Raw genomic sequence first — 23013 nt, 5'->3', positions numbered from 1 at the left:
TACCGGTCACGTGTGTAATAAACTAATCGCTCTTAAATTCAACGTCACTTTATGGAGCTAGACGAGCCTCCACGAGACGGAACGGTACCGATGAAAAACGACATCCAACAGGTGTACGATATCTGCTTAGGCCGCTATTGCAAATAGCGGTGGCATTGCATCATACGACAATCATTGATGTAACATCGAAGGAGCAGACTCAATCATAGTAATGCCACAAGGCGGCTCTTGGATGAGGAACAAGAACAACAACACGTACGCGCGGTTACTAGCCAGCAGAACGACGACGTTGATTGAAACGAGCAAGAGAAGGCAGAGGCCATACGACGACACCCGAGGGTTCACTAGTGAGGACTCGTCGCCTACCATCTATTGTCCATTGGGACATTGGAAAAACGAGCAGACCAGCCGAAGCAAACAAGTTAGCCATGTACTCCAGCTAGAGTATGAGATGCGATGAGCACCGGTGGTCTTGGAGTAGGTATATGATGAGTCTCGGGTATGAAAAGGGGTTCGGCAACGTCCCCCTCTTTGTGGTTAGCGCCCAACCTTTATACGGTATACGGGATCTCCTTCAAGAGTGTGGGGAAAGCTTTCCTCGACTCTTCAGCCACACATAGCTCAACATCCCTAAACAACCACACGGCCAGCCCTCAGACGTATATATTCGAAATCTGCGAAAGCATCTCGGGCTCTAGGAGAGATTCCCGGCACACATACTACAGTCATCGGGAAGGGTCTGGATAGGAACGAAAGGCAATATGCCTCCACAGCGGCCGTTTTCCTCGTATGTCAAACAGTGATGAAGCTACACAGGAGCCGCTTGACCTTGGGGAGCATTCCAGAAGAGTCGATTGCTGATGGCCATGTCCGGTTCCAGGCGTCAGAAAGGCCCTCTCGTCATAACCGCCATAGGGGCCGGCGCTCTTTTCATAGGGTTGAAATGGAAAGCCGTCCTGGCGAGGAGTGAGGCCGCGAAGAAGACCAGCACAAAAGAGAACTACAACTATTCAGTGGCGCCGGGAAGGAGTGGTAAGAGCTCGATCCGCCATTCGAATATCAGAATATCAATCGGGTGAGGCTAATTGGTCATTCTGGGTAGGTGGCGGCGTGTGAACGACGTCCAATATCGGAATAACGAAATCTCCCGAGCACGAACGATTCATTTAGAAGGCTGTACGGAGAAGAGGCTCAAAAAACACCGGCACAATATAGTAGCGCCTGGTCATAGTACTTTTGATGGCACAGGGGTTGGCGGCGAACGCGATCTTGGAGCTGGCAACAGATAATGATAACGTACTGTACAAAACGAAACCTCCGTTCTAGACTCCCAAAAACAATCCGAAACCACTTGGTAGTATCTGAACCCTCGAAACGCACTCTGCTCTTTGCCCAGTATACAACCGCTGATCTTGTTGTGCAAAGCAAAAGACGCCCCGTTCGCTCAAATGCTCCAGCCGATCGAGTTCAAACTCGCTAGACCTGCTCGTTTCCCTTCCGTCTGTCGTCGAACCGACCCAATGCCCACACACAGGTAAAACAGCCGACAAATACAATCGCACTCCCTATAAACGGCAACCTGGTCAACAAATAACCGCTCCCGACAACTTTCGCAAAGACACCAGCCCAAGCTGCCGAAGCTATTATGCCGGCCATCATCTCGGCCATTCCAATCCCCAAATACAACTGCTCAACCTCCTCCTTGTTTCTGATTACCCCCGTCACATAGCTTCTTAACGCATCCGTCATGCCATACGACAGATTCCATAGAGTGATAGCGAGAATGTATCCAACCCTGCCTGGTGCAAACCCCATCCAGATAACACCGAAAACATGCCCCAAAGTGCATATCTTCGTAACATAGAGATCGACATCCAAGACTGAGCCTCCGAAGCGGGGTTGGAGCAATCGACGGGAGATGGCGGGCAGCGTCAGGAGAATGACGGAAGCCACCGACATCTCATAGGCGTTGATGGCGTTCACCTGAGCAATGACCCAGCCATGCGTGATACATGGCCATTGCTTGAGAATCACGTCAATGCTAGTGCCTGCTCTGAACGAAAAGAATGCCAAGAGCGTTGTCCGAGAGAGAGGCGAGGAGTACAGCATTTCTCGGAAAAGTTCTAGAGAATGTGTTGTGCTTGCTGTCAGGCCGCTCAGCACGATCCAGACTGTCCCCCCTTCGGGTTCGATGGCTAGGGGGACTAGTGGGGTACCGGCAGGGCTGATAAGGGACGAAGTTTCCGTGGATTGCTGGAACTCACTGCTCGAGAAGTTCGATTTTGTCTCCGGCTGGGTCGACGCTTTCCCCGAATTTGGGAACATGAAGCAGACCGGAATGGCGATAATGAGGGTGACGAAGCCGACAAAGATTTGCAGCCAGACATTCTGCCGCAGAAGGAAAGAGCTCAGCCATAGGCCCACGAACGATATAAGCATCTGTGAAGCGCTCAGCTTGTAAAAGACGTGGCTCCTGACATCAGTCAGTGACAGAATCCCACAAGCGGAAACCTTCCTACAATTCATCTTGGTCGACACTCTCTGAAACATAGGCGTAGGTAAACGACGACCGAATTATCCATCCGCCACCAAGGACGTCGAACAGAGGCGTTGTATAGATCCATCTTACGTCAAACACCTGGTGATAATAGCCTGACGCACAGTCAGTAAGCGGTACAGCATTTCCTTTTCAGGGGTCATCCACTTACAAACAGCAGCGAAGAAGATCCCCGAAAATCCCAGGCTTCCCATGTTCAAGATCAAAACCGGCTTCTTCCCTATCACCCTCCCAATCTTACCATACGGACCCGCCAGGAACAATGCTGCATGTTGCTTAGCTGCTTGACATCTGAACCGTACACGCTGGACTCACCCGGAACGTATGTGAGCATCTTGTAGATCCCATACGTCGAAGCAACCTTCGACTGGATATTCGGAATCTTGCAAATCGTCTCGTCGATGAGGCTTCCACCCCCCATCCCGATATTCTCCAGTGACGCATAGTAGTCCCTGCATATAGCTTGCTCAATCAGGTACACATGAGCGCTGGAATGCAAAATCGCGCCCAGAGAGCTCAACGTCATAATCAAAGCCGCAGGGACCAGAGCCGACCTTCTGTCTGGCACCCCGGAGACCCTACTCTTGAGCTCCTCGGGCATATCGGAAACCCTCCTCTTGAGTTCTCTGAACATCTTGACCAAGGCGCGCTTCACTTTGGAGGTGCGAAAAGAGGAGAACGAACGACAGAGGAAGATGAGAGCGAGCGAGAAAGGGACAGAGCTTTATTATTATTTTTTTCCCCCTCGAGGGCAAGAATGCCATTTACATACGTCCTTCTTTTGCATGCCTCAGTATATTGACACGCGAGAGAATATGAGGCAGAAGCGACAACCCAGCGAAAAAAGAAAACCACGCAGAGGCTGGGTAACACGAGATAAGGAAGGACCGCCTCCCCCCCATTGCCGTGCTATCTGCTGATACCCCCACCGAATGATTGAGCAGACTTCTCGACACGTCACTTGCGACTGCTGCTGCTGCACTTCTCGTGCCCGAATCCAAAGGACTTTCCCGACGATGGTGGGCGATCCGGCGATGATCGGTCAGGCTGCTGCTGCTGCTGAAACATTTCCTCTCCTTGTTGAGCTTGAGAGTTGCTGGTGGGTGTGTATGCGTGTGAGGCATCCATCATCTAAGAAAAAAAAAGAGGGTGCCAAAAATCCAAGAAACGAAAACGCGTCCGTCCAGTGACAGCCGCCACCACCACCCATCGGCAACCTGCATAGTGGCATAGCGAACCGAGCCAGCCACACTTGCATCTGCATCCGCGCTTCTTCTTCTTCATCTTCCTCCTCCTCCTCCTCCTCCTCCTCCTCCTCCTCTCCTTCTTTCTTCTCTTCCAAACGGCGCGTGACCCCCTCCCTGCATGTCCCCCACGCGTCAGAGGTATAGGTTATACATACCGTTGCGGTGGGTGGTACGGTACGGTGGTACGCTGGTACGGCACGGTGGGTGGCTGTTGCAACGCAACGCAACAAATAGTATAACGCGTGGACCGTTGGCGTTGCAGGGCAGGGCAGGGCAGGGCAGGGCAGGGCAAATCCCAGCCCAATCAACACAGCCCTAGGAACCGAGAAAGAGCGATGGACACGGTGCGTGTGTGTGCGTGTGTGTGTGTGCGTGTGTGTGTGTGTGTGTGTGCGTGTGTTTTTGGAGGCGAGGCCCTCTCTCTCCCGATCTCCTCCCGATAACCAAGGTGAGGAGAGAGTCGTCGACGACTTTCTTCGCGCCGGGGGGGGGGGGGGGGGGGGGGGTTTTTTTTTTTTTTTTAGTCCCCTAGAATCAATAAGTGCTTTGTAGAACTGACGGACTGACTGGTCGGATCGCCATGTTTGATACCATGATAAAAGAGCTGGGTTGAGGTTGAAGACGCAAGAAACTTCGAATCTTCTTCGTCTGGCTACGAGACAAGACAGACAGACCTCTTGACTTTGAGCGTAGGCCGGTTGTTTTTTCAAGGCTTTCATCAAGTATTCATAGTAGATAGACGTAGGCAACAAAGTCTCTAAATTAAGTAACGCCAAACACCCGTCCACAAAGCATGGTATCCTTTCCAACCCCCCCCCCCCCCCCCCCCCCCCCCCCCCCCCACGCATCAAGTCGTGCCCCCAACATGATTTCGTAGAACATCACCCGTCACATTTTACCTAGTACTCTTCGACCGCGCAATTCGGGTGAAGGACGTAGACGATCTTCTCTGCAGCACTCGAGCTACCCTCGCCACCCTCACCAACTAAGCCTTGGCCACGGATAGCCATCAGAATATTCTCCTGCGCGATTTGATTAGCAGGTTGGATCGGTGGTACTGGGAAAGAATTGCCACATACCTTCACCATTCTCTTGATGATCTTCTTCGTCAGTGCCATCTCGGCGTGGTAATCTTCCTCGCCTGCCAACTCATCCTCCTTCTGCTCTAGATACCATTCGACGAGAGTATCCCCGGCAACACCCTCTCCTTGAGTCATCTCGTCTTCGTTGACTCTCTGGACCAACAGGTTGACGACGCTGATGTACTTGTCGTAGGAGATCTTCGCCTTGGGTTTATCGGGAGCTGGTGTGGCGCCGCTGGCTCCTGCGCCACCATCTGGCCCATCATCCCCATCCTCCTCGTCATTTCCGTCTCCCATGGGAGAATCGCCATCAGTGTCTCGGCGGCTGGCACCGTTGGGACCCAAGACTTCCTCGTCATCCTCATCAACATCAACATCGTCCTTCTCAACCGAAATGATACTCTGGCGGAGGAGGTTGAATGCCTCGATGACCATGCTTGGGGTGATTTCCTCGACACAGTTGGCTTTGGCAATAGCCTCGGACAATCGTATCATAGACTCAAGTTGACGGACTGTGATCCTGTAGCTGTTTCTGCCGATACCGCCCTGAGCGTCGTCGCTTCTAAGCTCTTTGTATTTTTGTACAAGGATCTCTCTGGCTTCTGGCGTAAACTCGGGCTTGAACGTCTTTGCGAATCGGATATATCGTTGAAGCTGTTCGGTAGTGAATTCGGGTTGGATGGCCTCATCACGCATTTGATGAATGCCAACAATATGCTCAGCCAAATGTCTGTCTACGCTCTCATTACACTCGTCCAGAATAACAAAGAAGAGATCAAAACGGGACATGATGGGAGCAGACATGTTGATATTGGCTCGGAGCGTGGTCTTTCGGTTGTACCGGCCCCCGACCGGATTTGCGGCCGCCAAAATAGATGTTCTGGCGTTCAAAGTAGCCTGAATTCCAGCTTTGGCAATAGAGATGGTCTGCTGTTCCATAGCTTCGTGGATGGCTACCTGATCGGCAATATCCATCTTGTCAAATTCGTCGATAGCACAGATACCATTGTCTGCCAACATCAAAGCACCAGCCTCGATAGTGAACTCGCCCGTCTCTTCATCCTTGACGACCGCAGCTGTAAGACCAGCTGCGGAGGAGGCCTTTCCAGATGTGTAAACAGCGCGAGGTAAGAAGGAGCAAATATACTTCAAGAATTGAGATTTCGACGTTGATGGATCACCAACGATGCAGATGTTGATATCACCGCGTAGTGACATTCCCTCTGGAGTCGTCTTGCTTAGACCACCCATAAGCTGAAGGAGAAGACCCTTCTTGACAATCTCGTGCCCATAGACTGTGGGTGCGAGGGAGTTGACAAGTCGAGAGTAGATGTGATCAGTGTGAACCATCTTACGAAGGTCCTCAATTTCAGCTTGGGTCATCGATGCCAAAACAGCCTCCTGGGCATGGTCCCCAGGTTCGTTAGGGTCTATGGGGGCAGTTTGGTTGAGAGATGCGAGAATATTGCTCGATTGGCCGTTCAACTGTTGGCTTACAGCCGATCCAGTGGTAGAGGTGTCTGGAGTGACCATACAGGCCAAGAAAGCAAGTCTGTAGGTAAGATCTCGAACACCAAGTGCTTTGAGACCTGACACTCCACTATCATCTCCGGATCTATTTGGATTCTCTCGTACAGCTGTTGCGCGTGTACCGGGAAGACCGAGTTGGCTGACATCTGGAACCACGATCAAAGCGCCGGTGAAGATACACTTCTCACCAGCTTTTGCTCGGTCCACAATCTCTCCTCGTAGGATAATATCTATTGTTCGAGGCATACTGCCTGTAGGTATCTCGGAACTGTTCTCTTGGACTCGGACTTTTTGCCAATCCACGAAGGTGCTCTGTCTGATGTCCAGTCTCCATGCTAGACGATTATTGCAGGTCACGTTCGGGCATTGAGTGGGCTCGGTATATCGAAATGTCTGCTCGATATTGGGAATGGTGTTTCGGCAGGACTCGCAAGTGAAGGTTGCGAGGGACAGCTCTGGTCTAACTTCGGAAGTTCTCGTGACGGTGCCAGAAATTGACAGAAGTTGTCCAATGTTGGCAGTTCTCAAGTGACGAACTCGAGAAACGAGGGGCAAATTATAGAATGCCAAAGCAAAGAGTTTATCGGTTTGCTGGTTGGTGGTCTTGCTTCCTTGAAAGTCGGATTGGCTTGCAGAGGCAGCATTACTGGCACCGGAGGAAGTTTGGTTACTGGAGGCTGTGGGCTGACGATGATCCCGGAAGTATCGTGGCTCGTATTTGGCGATCATGTTGTGTAGAGCCTTGGTCAGGAAAGGCAAGAATCTGTAGTATTCCGCTACAATTCCATCTGCGAGCCCACCGCCCTTGAACTGGGAGACATGGTTGAAGTCGACATAGAGCGTAGAGAGCTGGTATGTTCTCAAGCCGTGGATCTGCGCTATGTAGTATTTATCTGTCGTGATAGCACTTGATGGAGGCGCTCCGGATGCAGACGGCTCTTCAATGAACCTGGGCATGTCAGTAGGATGTTGCGATTGTTACGAGCGCTGCCTACCCCTCCAGGAAATCTTCAAAGTTGTCCTGGACAATCTGTCCGACCGCATCCTCGACACGAGGGACTGGCCGATCCTTGGGCCTTGGTCGGCCAGTTCCTTGCGGTACCTGATCATCTGCGAATCCCTCAATGTCGCTCTGAGGCGCGACACTCTCAGAGGGCGGGCCCCTTGGTCTGAGTGAAGAGTCTCTCTGAAAGGGTCGTTTTGGGGTCCCGATTCTGCTCGACATGCCGATATCAGATATGGCGTCGGACATCATGACTGAAGCCATTTTGTGCGATTGCTAGAGTTGATATGGTGGTGACGTTGGTGTTGACTTCGAGGAGGTTTCGGGAGGATTGTTTGGGCTGAGGAGGCAGAACCAAAATACGATTCGCGTCACAAAACGAGAATTGACGCGTCGAAGGATTACGGCCACCGTAATAAAGTGGTTTTCGCGAAAAAGGGGTTGAGTGACTTGCATTGGCCATCTCGTCTAAATCAAAACACAGGAACAAATTCACATCGGAAATTTCCTGTAGTACCCTTCTGAGGCTTGTAGAAAGCCATCTATTTCTTATTCGGGTAGGCTGTGAGTAAGACGGACGCATGCATTATTGCGTTCAATTGAGAACGAGAGGAACATATCTTGCCGACTATTTGATTCTTTCGACGTCATCGATCCCTCCTCTCAAGATTTCTAGTTGCGATTATCATACTTATATATTTCTTCCATCCTTTGATTTTGAACAACTTTACTTGAAATATGGAGGGCTTCACCAAGCCCCCAAAGTCACAGCTCATGACCTACCGCATCGGCCGTGGCGAACAAGGCGTCCTGACCTTCGAACCGTACAAGTCCCATATCCTCCCCCTCTGGCGCTTCCGCACCGTCCCCATCGCGCGCACCTCTTCCCAAACTCTGTGGACCAAGCTCCTAGAATTCTACGACCACGACGACTTCGTCGGAATGGACATGACGCGCAAGTTCATCCAGATGGGCATGACGCGGTCCAAGCGGTACGCGAATTACAAGGGAGGGAGGAAGTATGCTGCTGGGGGGAAGGAGAAGGGAGTGAAGAATGAGCGAAGCGAGGGACACGCGGGGAAGAGCGAGAAGGAGGAGGCGAGTCGGATTTTTCGAGAGGTGTGGGAAAGGTGTAAGGAGCATGAGGGCTACCAGGAGATGAAGAGGGCGTTTCTGAAGGAGCAGAAGGATTGGGCCAAGGAGGAAGAGTCTGGCTGTTGAGCGGGTTGCTGCTGAAGTAGCCGAAGACGGTGATTGTTGTTGATCAAAATCGCCGTCTTGCTTTTTTGTAGGATTAGGCACAGCATGAGGCTCGGTCGGGAGCTCGAGGGGAACACCAAAACGATCCCGAGAGCAGTTGAATAGAGTATAGAGCACATGTGGCCAACTGCTATAGAGTCCCGAGGCGAGGGCCATAATATGGAGGTGAGGCATTGCGGATCGCGAGTCCTCGTGGATGGGAATTGAAATTGAGCTGGCTAGGCAAGGGGTATAGATAGGTAGAGAGAGGGTGTGTGTGGACCTTCCTGATCAGATAAGCAACTCCTAGCGATGACAAGTCAATTTCAAAATAACATAAAGCACTACAAGAGCTTATAGCTTCAGGATTTATGATTCGAGGGTGTCCTTTAAAAAAAAGAGCTGACTTATCATAAAGAACTATTTTCGAGATTTCCTGCTCGCTTCAACTTCCCGCTCAAAAAAACTTTCGTTTACTTTGTATAAAATATTTCGCGCTGGTCTTCCATCAACTGGCGGGAACTCGAGGTGGTGGCTCAACGGCTTATGCTCTAGGTTCCTGTCCAGTTGGTGTAGATTCTCGTGAGACCATAAAGCCCATATGCAACAACTATCATCGGAAAACCTATTCAATTAGGTTTGTAAACTGGAACCTCATAAGAAATGAGTTTCCAGTTGAGTTTTGCAGCTTTACTTTGTTTTATGTATACAATTTTTGAATCACCTTTTTCGTTATTTTTTTGCTATGAGGACGGACGAAGAAGGAGTATATCTTTGTATTCTGTTTTCAATGCAAGCCCGTATTTTTATTTACCTGTCGACAATGCTCAGCGCTTCACCATGCCCAAACGCCTCACCCCAATCGAATCCCAAACTTTCAACTCTTCTTTACAACCTCATCATACGAATGTATCTACTACCCACGTCAGCGTCCCACCTTTCCCCCATCTTCCCACCCAACGGCCACCCATCAACTCACCTGTTCCGCGAACCCAATCCATTCCTCCACACCCCTTACATACGGATCCGCCGTCCCATCCGGCAGCACCTCATGTCCCCAGACCACCATCTCCTGAAAGCCAGACTGCTCCTCCAGAATCTTCACTTCCGGCTCCTCCTCTCGTTCTCCCTCCGGCTCATCTCCTTGCTCCTCTCCTCCCGGGGTCTCCTGTGGTAACACGCGCTCTGTGGTAGATACCACAACGCCGCGGTAGTTCTCCGGGAGTGTGAGGGTCTTGCCGTGGAGTTTGCGACCGCGGAAGTAGGCCACCCTTTTCCCATCTGTGGGAGTTCGTGTTGTTAGTAGGATTAGAGGAGGGGCGGAGCGGGGCGGACGGGCGGGTGAGGAGAGGAGAGGAGATACCAGGCTGTGAAGTCGGATTCCAGTATCTTTTCGCGGTGTTGACTGCGCCGTTGTGGTTGATTCTGCAGGGCAACACGTTGGGACAGCATTTGCCGCGATGGGATTCGCTTTTCTCGAGGGCGAGCATTTTTCTCTTTTTTTTTCTTTTCACAGGGCTCTGTTGTCTAGGCGAGGTGAGGAGAGAATGGGGGAGGGAAGGGCTTTTCGGTGGAAGGGAGGTCGGCTTCACGCGTTGCAGGAGACGCGACGTGACGGACTGACTGACTGACTGACTGACTAATTGACTGCCATCTGCCATCTGCCATCTGCCATCTTCTCTCACCGCCCAGATCAGCGCTGCGGGGCGGGAGATGCGATCGGAATCGGATCTATGCCCACCCAGGCCAAGCGTGCAGGGGAAGCGGTAACAGTACGTACTGGTACAGTACCGTACTGGTACCACAGTAGTTGGGGTGCCCGGTGCGGCTGCTAAAAAGCAAAAAAGATCCCTGTAGATTACATACACATTTTCTGGGTCCGGACAAACAAAACACCAGCCCTTCCTGGTCCCCATTAGACTTTCGTCAGCGTCATTCATTGATTGGTAGGGTTCCGGAGTGCGACTGCGACTGCGCAGTAGAAAGATTCCATCCTCGGACTCGACTTTCCCGTCATCCCTTCTCCATTGCCTGTTGTTGTATAGATCGCTGTCACTGTCGTTGTCGCTGTCACGGTCGCTGTCGTTGTCCATTCTCCTCTCGCCTGTCTGCTCTGTGTGGGTAGTAAATAGATACCCCCGGTCCTGCGATAGCAAATAATAGAAGTACGAAGCTGCTACAACTCTCGAAATGTACATGCTCCAGCTACTCTGGTGACATTTCATATCTGACCATTGAATAGGACGTCCTACCTCCCCGCAGCCGTCACAACACCATTGGTGCAAGGCGCTGACTTGCTTCGCGGTGCCCTCGGGGGAGTGACTTGGGGCCCCGCGCTCTCCGTCTCGAAAGCTGCCGTTACCTCCCTCCTGAAGAAGATTGAGATTGGCCAATTGACTATACTCGACGAGACGACTGGGCAGAAAACTACCTATGGGCAGAAGCTCGCAAAGGAGCACCACAAGAAGTCCAATGGCACTAATGGAGTCAACGGTGCAGCGAAGAAGGCCGGAGGAGTTCGCAACGTCGAACTGGTGGTGAAGAGGGAGACGTTCTGGGTTCGGCTGTTCTTGTTTGCCGATATGGGGTTCGCCGAGTCGTATATGCTGGGGGACTTCGAGTGCGAGGATCTGACGAGCTTCTTTGAGGTATGTGGATTTTCCGAGACCGCCCGCCTGAAGTTCCATCCTTCCTTCTTTAGGACAAGGAGACATCGACGGGTTATCGCTGACATTTTCACACAGCTGTTCATCCTCAACCGCAGCCAGCTAGCTAATGCGACGACGTTGACGTCCTCAATCGCAGCAACCATCACTGGGCTGGCCAGAAGTACCAACACTTTATCCAACTCTCTGCTGAATATACAAGCACATTATGATATTAGTAACGAAATGTTCGCCGCGTTCCTATCGCCAGACATGACTTACTCTTGTCCCATTTGGAAGCTTGTGTCGAGCGCAGACACAGAAGAGGAATCTCTCGAAGCGGCACAGATGACCAAACTGAACCGATTCATCGATGGCGCACGAATCAAGTCCACGGACCACGTTCTGGAGATTGGTACCGGCTGGGGATCTTTCGCAATGGAGGCGGTGAGAAAGACAGGATGCAGAGTTACTACCTTGACTTTATCGATTGAGCAAAAGGCACTGGCCGAGAAGAGGATCGCTGCGGCGGGAATGTCCGACAAGATCGAGATTCTCTTGATGGACTACCGAGCTCTCCCGACTCCGAAAGTGCTTTATGATAAAGTCGTCTCCATTGAGATGTTGGAAGCCGTGGGAGCAGAGTACCTGGAGACGTATTTCTCGTGCATACACCGACTTCTGAAGAAGGATGGTATTGCCGTCTTCCAATGCATCACTATGCCAGAAGGGCGGTATGAAGCGTATGCGAAAGGAGAGGATTTCATCCGCAAGTACATTTTCCCGGGCGGTCATCTACCATCGATCAGCCAGCTGGTGGAAAATATCAGCAAGGGGTCGGACGGCACGCTTGTGGTCGAAAAAATTGAGAACATTGGGGGTCACTACGCGAAGACGCTGCGGCTGTGGCGGGAAGAGTTCCTGAGGAACTTCGAGTCACGGATCAGGCCAGCGTTGATGAACGAGCATGATAATATGGGTGAGAAGGAGGTTGAAGTATTCCGCAGAAAGTGGATCTACTATTTCGTCTACTGCGAAGCTGGGTTCCGGACCAAGACCTTGGGTGACGCGATAATTACGGTATCGCGGGAAGGCGGTCTGGAGACTATGGAGGGCATTCCTTTGTAGTGAGGCTCTGGATTGGATCTAGGGGGTGAGGGTAGAGAGGTAGGTGTTATCAACGTCGGCTGTGACTTTGGCCGCGGGCAAGCGTGCATGCGATTCGAGCGTGGAGTCTGGAAGACCTGATTTTGACCTTGATTGGTATCGTAGAGCAATTGCTGTTGTAGACCTCGCAGGTCCCGACCTTGGTCCGGCGGCAAGAAGCAGATATAAAAGATTATATCTCACTTCGAAGAGGTAGAACGGCTCCTTATCCTACGGTATTGGACCAACTTTCCGATCCTGCATTTGTACCTGATTTCATACTCGTATGATTCAACGCTTCCCTTTTTTCTTCTTCTTCTGTGTATTCGCCTTGTTGGATGCCGGATTCGCCGTGGGATACTTCTGGGCATGCTCCATATCAAAGGCATGCTTGTGACGTCTGAAGAGAAGCATAGTAGCACGGGCATCCTCAATACTGGAATGTTCCCCTCCTTGAATATCTACTCCCAGAAGCTCCTTGGCCAGCTTCTTCAAGCTCGGTGCCCTTCCATTATTGTACTTCCTAAACCCGGAGAACTTCGACGTATCCCGAATATCCCGTCTCGGATGGCCCAGCATGATTGCTGCCAAATCGTTCTGTATCGCATGCCCAACCAAAATCGTGCCCTTCAGTATCGCGGCGATCTCCTTCTGGACCTGGTCGAAATCCCTTGCCGTCGGCATGTTCTTTGGGGACACACCACTGAAAGGCGTCCTCCAATCTGTGACAAGCTCCTTCGGCTTCACAAAAGAATCGTAGACCTGCGTGCCGTGGAAGTTGACGATACTGACTCTGGCCAAGACTGACCGAATGCCCCCTTCGCCCACGCCGACCATCTCGCAGTCAATCCCGACGTATTTGCCAATCTCTACACCCTCAATCAACCCTCCGTTGATGATATCCGGCATCGTGCCCTTGATCGTAGTATCTTTCAGGCTTCCTCCGTATGCTTCGGCGAGATCCTTGGCTGAAATGTCGTTATCCTCCGCCCAGAGAGCAAGTGATGCAGATGGCGCGGATGCATCTGGCTCCTCTGACGGTCGTGGCGATGGCACCGCCTCCTCCGCGCTGACTGCACTGCCCATCTTATTCTTCTTCTCCTTCTTCTCTTTGATCTTGACGATGCTCTGCTTGACGCCTGTTGCCACCTTGACTGGCTTGCCCTCTAGTCTGCGGCGCTTCGCGAGAGTATTCAGTTGTCGCTCCGTCGGCACCGCCTTCCTCTTCCTTTCCGCACTGGCCTGAGACTCCGCGTTTAATGTCGCCTGTAGCTTCTTCCAATTGCTCGATAGTTCTGGTGCCATTTCGTGATGTCCGTGGCTCACGAACCAGGTCTGGTGGGGGGGAAGTGAGTCTGTGGAGCCGCCTCAGTTCGCGTTCCTAAAAAAGAAATTTTGGCGGCAGCCTCAGATATCCGGCGCTAGAGCCCCCCCAACCCTCGTTCGTAGGACATCGGCGCGTCAACCTCAAATCAAACGCGTAAGAATTATTTTCAATCAAGTAATTATTCTTTCTATCAATGGCGGGTGGCTCGCAGGATAAAGACAATGCTGCGGGACCTCCAGCGCCACGGATGAAGAGTAGGGCGACGGTGGATTCTTTGAAGTAGGTTGAAGACCCGTGGTCGCATGTGCTTCACTGACAATGACAGGATCGGCTGTATTGCCATGGTGGTGAAAGTCAGTATTAACCGCTCCACACCATTCAGCTCACTCCTCAATGACTTATGGAGCAAATTGCCCTTTTGAAATCTTTTTCTGGGTCTCGATTTTGATTTTCGAGATGATTTTCTTATTTTGCCATATCGCCACTGACATGTACACGAACCCCCTTCACTGACTCAGAAATAGGATGGCAGACCTCGGAAAGCAGAAATATTGAGTATCAAGGAAACCAAAAGTGGTCGACAATTCTACTGCAATTTCGATAACTTCAACAAGCGTCTTGATGAGTGGGTTCCCGTGGCTCGCGTCGACTTCACACAAGATGTGGAGTGGCCAAATCCCGAGAAGCCCAAGGAAACGAAGAAAGCTGCTGCTCCTGTCGCGAGGAAGACAGTTTCCCAAAAGAGAGGCCAGAAGCGACCTACTAGGACGCGGGAGGCCTCTGTAGCTTCAGAAACCAGTAGCAATCACCGGCCGTGGGGAGAGCTTCCAGATTCGCAGAAAGCGACACCTGATCCGGAGGGAGAAGAGAAGCTTACTCTCGAACTCGATCTGGACAACACGCCAGGTGCTGAAGACAATGATGCCATGGACGTCGACGAAGCCGTACGAGAAGCCGTATCAGCGAAAGCAGACCCAGCAGAGCATTACAGCCGAGAGGAGGAGATTGAGAAACTTCGAGTTGGAGGCTCCATGACTCAGAACCAAGCCGAGATCTCGCGTATTCGGAACATCTCGAAAGTCCAATTCGGTAAATACGACCTCTTCCCTTGGTACTTCTCGCCGTATCCGGAAGCCTTTACTCAAGAAGATGTCATGTACATTTGCGAGTTCTGCCTATGCTACTTTGCCGATGCCAAGTCATTTACTCGCCATCGACACAAGTGTACCCTGCAACACCCTCCTGGAAACGAGATATACCGGGACGACTACGTATCTTTCTTCGAGATCGACGGCCGTCGTCAACGCAAATGGTGCCGAAACCTATGTCTGCTGTCCAAGATGTTCCTCGATCACAAGACCCTTTACTATGATGTCGACCCCTTCCTGTTCTACGCCATGGCGGCCAGAGACGAGAAAGGTTACCACCTGGTTGGGTACTTCTCTAAGGAAAAGGAGAGCGTTGACGGATATAACGTCGCTTGTATTCTAACCCTCCCCCAGTTCCAAAGAAAGGGTTACGGTCGCCTTCTCATTCAGTTCTCCTACGAACTCTCTAGCATTGAGAACAAGCTTGGCTCTCCCGAAAAACCCCTGTCCGATCTTGGTCTCCTCTCATACCGACAATATTGGACCGAGAACCTGGTCGAAGTGTTACTCGCTCATAATGCGAAAGACGAGAAGGTTAGCATCGACAGTCTAGCCAACACGCTGGCTATGACGGCTCAGGATGTCGAGAGTACGTTGCAAGCTCTGCAGATGCAGGTGTATCACAAGGGCGAGCACAAGATCATTCTTCCGACGCATCTCATCAAACGTCACGAGGCCATGAAGGAGAAGCAGAAGACGAAGCCGAAGAGAGTCATCAATCCTGATTTGATACAGTGGAAGCCACCGGTATTTGCTGCAAGCTCACGGTCCTGGGCTTGGTAGGCTCAAATTATCTATCGCTCCGACTATACATTCAGGGTGTGTAGAGGCCAACGGCATTGTTTCGAGAACAAATCCCGAATTCGTGCTGGTTTAGAAACCACATCCTACGCACCCTGAATATTTTCGCAGTTCTTTCCACCATCGAAGGGGATCTTGAAGTAGCTTGGCGTTGGGTGTGAGTGGTTCGTCCTGAGTACGGGGAGTTCGAGAGTGGCATGTCACGGAAACGGGGGGATACGGAGTAAGATGCATATCACATTTGGAGTCGGGAGATGGTAAGGGAAAGGGGAGTAAATTGGACTGACAGCATTGTACTTACGGGTGTTATCGTCTGCAACCCATTCTATCTTGTCTGGTAATCTGTCGGCTCTTGCTTTGGGAATGGCATGATGTTCGCACTCCTACGCTTGAGGAGAGAGTATGTTCAATATCAATAGCCTGTGCAAAAAATAAAGCAAAATTTTGGTTCTAATCCTTTTCAAATTGAAGAAGAAAACAACTAGAGAAAAAAAAAGGGGGGGGGTAAGAGAGAAGACATCTTTGAGCAAAAGAACTTATTTTGGAACTAGGAAAAACAAATTTTCAAGGAAAAAAAATCACTCGGAGTCCTTATAGCAGCAATACGGGGCTCTATATATCACACGTAGGTAACTCCGCAGAGTTTTTTTTGGGGGGGGGGGGTTCGTTTCTCTTTTTCGCATCTCGGATTCCGAGGGCCTAACCGAATCGATCCTGTCGTTCGTCCAGTCTGATCTTAAAGATTGGCTCTCGCCTCTCACGTCAGCCATCCCGCCTGCTGAGTTTCTGGGGAAGATGGAGCTCGGTTTATTTTTTATTTTTTTGTCTGTGTGGATGGATGTTCGTTAGGATGATCCTTACTCGTCGTGGTTTGTGCCATTTCGCGTCTGCAGCTTAGCTCAGCTCAGCTTAGCGCAGGTCTAGAAAGTAGGAAGAAAGTAGGAAGAAGGTAGGAAGAAAGTAATCATCGTGGCTGCTTGCAGCGACGTGTGATGATGTTCTTCTTGAAGTTTGGCTACCTCTTTTGGTTGTTGCTTCGGAAGCCTGTATAGGCTACATCTCATTTGACATTCGAGGGAAGCGGAGAAGGCTGTAAGAGAGTGGGTTTTTTTTCTTTCTTGATTTTCTCTTGATTTTTTCTTGATTTTTCTTGATTTTTCTTGATTTTTTCTTGATTTTTTCTTGATTGATATGAATTTTTTTTTTTTTTTTTTTTTTTTTTTTTTTTTTTTTTGCACATCGCAGTTCTTTTTAATGATTTTGGAATGAATAGATGTAATTGGTTTATGTAAGCGAGTGGTTTTGTTGACGTCGGCGCGGGGGTGCCTGCCCCGGCATGGACTTATCACTAGGAGGGCAAGAAGGTCGAGCGCTGAAGTAATCAAACAAAGTATTGAGAAGCTGGCATCTTTCGGCTCCTTGCATTCATCAAAGCTCGCGACGTATTTACTTTACCGGGAGATTATTGTAAGTAGTCGCAAATAGCCCGTTTACTGCATTCTTCTACCACAAAGCGCGAAATAGAAGTTGCCGATTGTCTGTGATTCGGCAATTGAAGCAGTTGCGCAAGGCTAACGCAGACTTGCGAGGGTTGTGGCTTTGCAATCTGTGATTGCGGGAATCTCCTATGGTCTATCAACACTTGGATGAAAATCCTCAACAGTGAGGAGAGTACTACATCTATCGATTACCGCTTGATCCTTCGGATTCCTTCCCGCTAGGAGACATAATCGACTCTCCCGATCAAACCCTCATTCACGCAATCGCGGGTCATAGTCGCGATATCCGCAGAGAAAAATGCGACACCAAGCTCTTGACTGGTATACCAACTAACATAGAAAATTAGCACCGATTCCAGGGGGCCGTTCAGGAAATACTACCTAGCACGATCCATATTCCCACTGCCCTGCACCGTAACTTCCTCGTCCACGATCACAAGCTTTAAGTGACTCTTGACTGGCTCATTTTTGTCCCTGACCCCTTCCCTGGCATGGTAGTAACCTACTCTCAAACCACCCGGTCTCTGCGACCCAAGTTCTGCATCACCCTTAGCATGCATTGCATGCAACTTCCGATGCCATCGTCGGAGTTTCCAAATCTCGAATTCAGTGATCGTTCCAGCTGTGACGAGTTGCTCGAGAATCATCAGTTTTCTGCTGGTTACAAGGTGCACATCTACACCACGAGTGAGTGCTGAATGAAGAGCTGCAACTACTGGCGCGGAAGTTATGTTTGGTGTCTGGATGAAGATTGTCCGTCTCGCTTGCGCGAATATCTGGAGGAGGAAGAGGTTGAGAGGGGTCGGCGGGCAGGGCGGTGGTGTGGTGAAGTTGAAGTGGAAGCGAGGGTTGCGATGGTGCGGCGAGGGGAGGAGGATTGTTTGCGGTGTCATAAGTTCAGGGGAGAAGTCTGCCTGCTTTATGAGAGAGGGTGTATTCTTTCCTGGGTCCGGGTGCGATGTCTGATCGGGTTCAACTTCATCGGGAAGGAACGCGGGCAAAGAGGTCTTCCCCTGTGCCCAAAAGGTGACCCAAAAGTCGAATAGCTTTTCTGCAATGCCGCCTTTCATCTCGATACATCCCTCAAACCAGGCTTCCCAGCTGACGTTGCAGGAGGGCATGAATACTAGTTTGCGGTCGACCACTATTCAACGTTCAGCACTGTATCGAGTATTTTTCATGCACATGGGACCACGTCTGTGGATATTCAACTCCCTAAGCGGTTCTTGGACGCCGAGGACCATGACATTGAGGAGAACAGGAGAGGATATGAACATACGGATGAACTTTGGGTGCATGACGCTGAACGGCCGTACAAAAACGCTCTTAACTTCCATATCTAAACCTGCCAACTGCTCAGGAGACGGTAGCCAGAGATTTGTCCAGCTTGATGGGGGGTATATCTTCCCGCTCAGTGATGATGTCTGGAATAGCTTTTGTGTAATGGAATAGGACGAGAAACATATACGGACGTGGATTTTACGGTTCTGGGCAATGGCTTTGGCAGACAACTTGATGAGTAGAGCTGATATTGCTTCTTGTGACGATGACTTGGCCCAAAAACAGGTCGTGATGATGAGTTCATGATTGGTTGCTTCACATTTGGAGACGGTTGCATCGAGGATCTGCGCGCCTGTTCCGAGGCTGAAAAAGATCGGCTGAGAAGTTGTTATCAGGGTCGACTGGTTCACGGCCCAGTAATTGAGAGAGCTTGTTCCATTTGAAGCGTTTCTCTTGAGATCCTGAAGCCAGGATTTAGTGATGGTTGGAGTCAGGCTGGAAGTCATGCTTGCGGACAGGAAGCGTTATAAGTTTATCTTGTCTACATCTGGGTAGTCGAGTTAGATGAATAATATCTTGTAGAGGTTGGTTTTGGTACACGGTAATATAATCATGAAAGAGTTTATACTTATCACGTGGCTTGAACCTCGAAGTCTGCTTGTCTATTATCGTGTGCTATCTTCAAATTCACACAGGTCTGCCTGAGAGTCCCGATCAGCAACTTAGCTTTTCCTTTACCTAGATATATCCAAATGGAAAATACCGAGTAGTCACTAGCTATGGTAATACGGATACATAGATACAAAGAAGACCGACGACTGCGATGTGCTTTATGACCGACTCCCCGTCCAACTATCTCGTCCTCCAGAATGCTTATAGGAAAACAAGCAACAGAAGTAAATAGATCCATCTTACACCATTGTCCAGAGGACGGTATCTGATTGGATTCCTGGGTCCGTAACTACAGTCGACTCGTGCTCGTCGGCTTATCTTTGTATACTTACTTATGACCTCGGCATCAGCGCCTTGCCACCTTATCCCTCCCAAGACAACAGCAAGAACACGACCAGCTTCCACCCATCTTCTAACCTCTCAGCCAGCCTTCCATCTTTTACTCCAACATACCAATATCCATCTCTCAAGTTATCTAATCTACATTATGGCACCGCCCAAAAAGGCTACGCTTCCTCTCATTCCACTCCACAAGGGCACTGTTCTACTGCCTGGCATTGTTCTCCGAATTCCAGTCTCGGGCAACAGAGCCGATATCCCGGCCCTACTTTCTCATGTCTACAGTCGAGCTGCTTCGAAGACACTTGCCCAACGACTCGATAATGTCAATATAGCTTGCGTCCCGCTCAACTCCCCTCTATTATCGAATCATGGGCAGAGGTTGATCGCTGGAGACGACAAAAATCCGCCCCCGAAAGAACGCCTCGATATCGATCCTGGGCGTGCTACCAAACAGGATTTGTTTGGATATGGAGTTGCGGCAAAGATATCAGGCGTTGAGGGACGGGGTACTGGAGAGTTTGCCTTGCTGGTTGAGGGAATGGCCAGAATTCGAATCGACAGGATTTCGCAGGAGAAACCTTTCTTCGAGGCCCAAGTTACATATGAACACGACGAAGGTATGGATACTATGCAAAGTTCTGGAGAAGTGCTGACATCTTCGTAGTCATCTCTCTCGAAGATGTGGCGATGCAGGGGCTTTTCGCCCATCTCAAGCAGCTCTCCCGTGAGCTAATGACGCTACTCCGACTCTCCTCCTTGCTACCGCGAACTACTGGCTCCTCGGGTCTTTCCCCTGTTCTCGCTCGCCGGCTCGAATTATACATTGCACGAAAGGGTCTACAGGATGGGGGCGTCCTGGCAGACTTTATGGCAAATATAGTCGATGCTTCTTCTGAGGAAAAACTGGAGGTACTGGCTGCTGTGGACGTCAAGGACCGTTTGGAAAAAGCTATTGCGCTTCTCCAACGCCAGGTCGGTAACATCAAGAACAACGTCAGCATTGCAACTTTCACCAGTACGAACCTTCCTGGGAATATGGATCTAGATCAGATGAATCGAATCAACAATCAAAGACGGCGAGCCGGTACAAATGGGATGGCATTACCGCAACTTCCTGGTATGGGTGGCGGTGATGATGAGCAGGAGCCAAACGAGATAGAAGAGCTGAAGAAGAAGATCGAGGATGCCAAAATGAGCCCGGAAGCTGCAAAGGTCGCTGATCGAGAACTCAAGCGTTTAAAGAAGATGTCTCCCGCTCAAGCAGAATACCAAGTCACTCGTAACTATTTGGAAAACCTGACGGAAATTCCTTGGTCTGTCACGACAGAAGATCAACTCGGCGTGGAGACCTTGACAAGAGCCAGAAAGCAGTTAGATGATGACCATTATGGCCTTGAAAAGGTAAAGAAGCGCCTGCTTGAGTACCTGGCCGTTCTGAAACTCAAGCAAGCCATCAATGAAAACGTCAATGCGGAAATCACAAAGGCAGAAGATGAGAAGGCTAATGGAAAAGTTGAGATTTTGAAGAGCAAGCGGATGATTGACAAGTCACCAATCTTGCTTTTGGTTGGTCCTCCAGGTGTGGGAAAGACGAGTTTGGCCAAGTCCGTGGCCACAGCTCTTGGAAGAAAGTTCCATCGTATCTCTCTTGGGGGCGTGCGAGACGAGGCAGAGATACGAGGCCACCGGAGAACGTATGTGGCGGCAATGCCTGGCCTCATTGTGCAAGGTCTGAAGAAGGTCGGCGTGGCAAACCCTGTTCTCCTTCTGGATGAAATCGATAAAGTTGGGTGAGTTGTGCTTTTGCTTGCCCGATTTCCCTGCAAGGCTGATAGTTTATACAGCACGTCGAATTTTCACGGCGACCCTTCGGCGGCTATGCTCGAAGTGTTGGACCCTGAGCAAAATCACACCTTCACAGATCACTACGTCAATATCCCTATAGATCTCAGCAAGGTTATCTTCATCGCAACTGCGAACAGTTTGGATACAATTCCTCCTCCCTTGTTGGACCGCATGGAAACAATATCTCTTTCGGGCTACACTACTCTCGAGAAACGCCATATCGCTCTACAACACTTGATCCCAAAACAAATTCGGACAAGTAAGCTGGTGGTCCTCCTTCACACACCGGTCCCATACTAACTTTGCACAGATGGTCTCGGGGATGGACAGGTTGAGTTTAACAGCGAAGTTGTGTCCAAGATAATCGAGTCATACACGCGAGAATCAGGCGTCAGAAACCTCGAACGGGAGATTGGCTCGGTGTGTCGTGCCAAGGCCGTAGAGTATGCTGAAGCTAAAGATGCTGGGCACACCGGTAAATCCTTCCATGCTGTGAAATGGATTTGCAAACTAAACACTATTGCAGAGAAATACAAACCTCAACTAACGGTGGACGACATCGAGGAAATTCTCGGAATCGAAAAGTATGATGAGGAGATTGCTGAGAAGACAAGGTAATACCCCTCGTCCGATGATCCCTAAACTCGTGTTCCGACGTCGTGTACCCAATACCGCGGGCAACCGCGCGAGATGCAAGACAGGAGATACAAAATCTCCGAGTTTATGATGTGGCGGAGCAAATGCTAACAGGTTGCGGTCAGTCGTCCAGGAATCGTGACGGGTCTCGTGGCCTACAGCTCAGGTGGAAACGGCAGCATACTTTTCATCGAAGTCGCCGACATGCCGGGTAGCGGAAGTGTGCAGCTCACAGGGAAGCTGGGTGACGTTCTGAAAGAGAGCGTTGAGGTAGCACTTAGCTGGGTCAAGGCTCATGCTTACGAGCTTGGTCTGACGGCCGATCCTTCTGAGAACATCATGAAGAACCGAAGTATACATGTCCACTGTCCATCGGGGGCAATCCCCAAGGTATTTTTCCATGCCCAAGTCGTATTCACCTGCTCACGACTGTCAGGATGGCCCTTCAGCCGGGATGGCGCATACCATTGCGCTCATTTCCCTGTTTTCTGGCAAGGCTGTACCTCCAACCATGGCTATGACCGTAAGTCGTGCCTGGCTCGTGTTCAGGGAGCTCAATTGACCACGTCTAGGGCGAGATATCTCTTCGAGGCCGTGTGACTGCGGTCGGAGGAATCAAGGAGAAACTGATTGGTGCTCTCCGTGCCGGCGTCAAGACGGTTTTGCTACCAGCTCAGAACAAGAAAGAGTAAGGATCTCTCCTGCAAGATATCTGGCTGATTACAGGATAGCTAACGCTTCGCAGTGCCAAGGACCTGCCACAGGAGGTCAAGGATGGGCTGGAGATCATCCACGTCAGGTGAGTTTCCCGGGCCTCCCGTCAAGATGCAGTACTAACTCCATCATCAGTCACATCTGGGAAGCTATGCACCACGTCTGGCCAGGAGCTCACTGGCCCGGAGAGCAAAATTTCGCGGGCATAGAAAGTCGGTTGTAAGGATGTGATCAGGCCGGAACTGTAGTGATTCTTCTCGATCAAGCATTGAAGATCCCACGAATGCAGTACTATGCGT

The 23013-nt window shown here is 50.5% G+C and overlaps 9 protein-coding genes across 9 annotated transcripts; 4 read left to right on the top strand and 5 right to left on the bottom strand.

The window, feature by feature from the left end:
- Positions 1-1476: 1476 nt before the first annotated feature.
- Positions 1477-3191, bottom strand: L3040_004722 (uncharacterized protein; the record flags this gene model as incomplete). The annotated part of the gene is made up of 4 exons (XM_066156312.1): positions 1477-2473; positions 2520-2652; positions 2709-2822; positions 2873-3191. The coding sequence occupies 4 exons, from the start codon at positions 3189-3191 to the stop codon at positions 1477-1479; spliced, it is 1563 nt and encodes a 520-aa protein (XP_066011728.1).
- A 1512-nt stretch (positions 3192-4703) lies between these two features.
- Positions 4704-7683, bottom strand: L3040_004721 (uncharacterized protein; the record flags this gene model as incomplete). Its single annotated transcript, XM_066156311.1, has 3 exons — positions 4704-4826; positions 4884-7365; positions 7412-7683. The coding sequence occupies 3 exons, from the start codon at positions 7681-7683 to the stop codon at positions 4704-4706; spliced, it is 2877 nt and encodes a 958-aa protein (XP_066011727.1).
- A 474-nt stretch (positions 7684-8157) lies between these two features.
- Positions 8158-8640, top strand: L3040_004720 (uncharacterized protein; the record flags this gene model as incomplete). Its single annotated transcript, XM_007291145.1, has 1 exon — positions 8158-8640. One exon carries the CDS (start codon positions 8158-8160, stop codon positions 8638-8640), a length of 483 nt encoding a protein of 160 aa, XP_007291207.1.
- Positions 8641-9535: 895 nt separating this feature from the next.
- On the bottom strand, positions 9536-10148 carry L3040_004719 (uncharacterized protein; the record flags this gene model as incomplete). Its single annotated transcript, XM_007291146.1, has 3 exons — positions 9536-9571; positions 9638-9939; positions 10022-10148. The coding sequence occupies 3 exons, from the start codon at positions 10146-10148 to the stop codon at positions 9536-9538; spliced, it is 465 nt and encodes a 154-aa protein (XP_007291208.1).
- Positions 10149-10391: 243 nt separating this feature from the next.
- L3040_004718 (uncharacterized protein) lies at positions 10392-12431 on the top strand (the record flags this gene model as incomplete). Its single annotated transcript, XM_066156310.1, has 4 exons — positions 10392-10430; positions 10822-10850; positions 10901-11306; positions 11403-12431. The coding sequence occupies 4 exons, from the start codon at positions 10392-10394 to the stop codon at positions 12429-12431; spliced, it is 1503 nt and encodes a 500-aa protein (XP_066011726.1).
- A 309-nt stretch (positions 12432-12740) lies between these two features.
- On the bottom strand, positions 12741-13754 carry L3040_004717 (uncharacterized protein; the record flags this gene model as incomplete). Its single annotated transcript, XM_007291148.1, has 1 exon — positions 12741-13754. One exon carries the CDS (start codon positions 13752-13754, stop codon positions 12741-12743), a length of 1014 nt encoding a protein of 337 aa, XP_007291210.1.
- Positions 13755-13969: 215 nt separating this feature from the next.
- Positions 13970-15707, top strand: L3040_004716 (uncharacterized protein; the record flags this gene model as incomplete). The annotated part of the gene is made up of 3 exons (XM_007291149.1): positions 13970-14055; positions 14102-14129; positions 14301-15707. The coding sequence occupies 3 exons, from the start codon at positions 13970-13972 to the stop codon at positions 15705-15707; spliced, it is 1521 nt and encodes a 506-aa protein (XP_007291211.1).
- Positions 15708-17442: 1735 nt separating this feature from the next.
- On the bottom strand, positions 17443-19011 carry L3040_004715 (uncharacterized protein; the record flags this gene model as incomplete). The annotated part of the gene is made up of 3 exons (XM_007291150.1): positions 17443-17554; positions 17606-18368; positions 18504-19011. 3 exons carry the CDS (start codon positions 19009-19011, stop codon positions 17443-17445), a joined length of 1383 nt encoding a protein of 460 aa, XP_007291212.1.
- A 653-nt stretch (positions 19012-19664) lies between these two features.
- Positions 19665-22937, top strand: L3040_004714 (uncharacterized protein; the record flags this gene model as incomplete). The annotated part of the gene is made up of 10 exons (XM_007291151.2): positions 19665-20136; positions 20184-21309; positions 21364-21623; positions 21675-21839; positions 21891-21978; positions 22126-22390; positions 22437-22523; positions 22573-22688; positions 22746-22799; positions 22850-22937. 10 exons carry the CDS (start codon positions 19665-19667, stop codon positions 22935-22937), a joined length of 2721 nt encoding a protein of 906 aa, XP_007291213.2.
- Between the last annotated feature and the right edge of the window lie 76 nt (positions 22938-23013).

The sequence above is a fragment of the Drepanopeziza brunnea genome, assembly GCF_022702325.1.
Source record: "Drepanopeziza brunnea f. sp. 'multigermtubi' strain 214-2 chromosome Unknown ctg7, whole genome shotgun sequence".
NCBI lineage: Eukaryota > Fungi > Ascomycota > Leotiomycetes > Helotiales > Drepanopezizaceae > Drepanopeziza > Drepanopeziza brunnea.
This window is presented reverse-complemented; position numbering and strand designations above follow the sequence as displayed.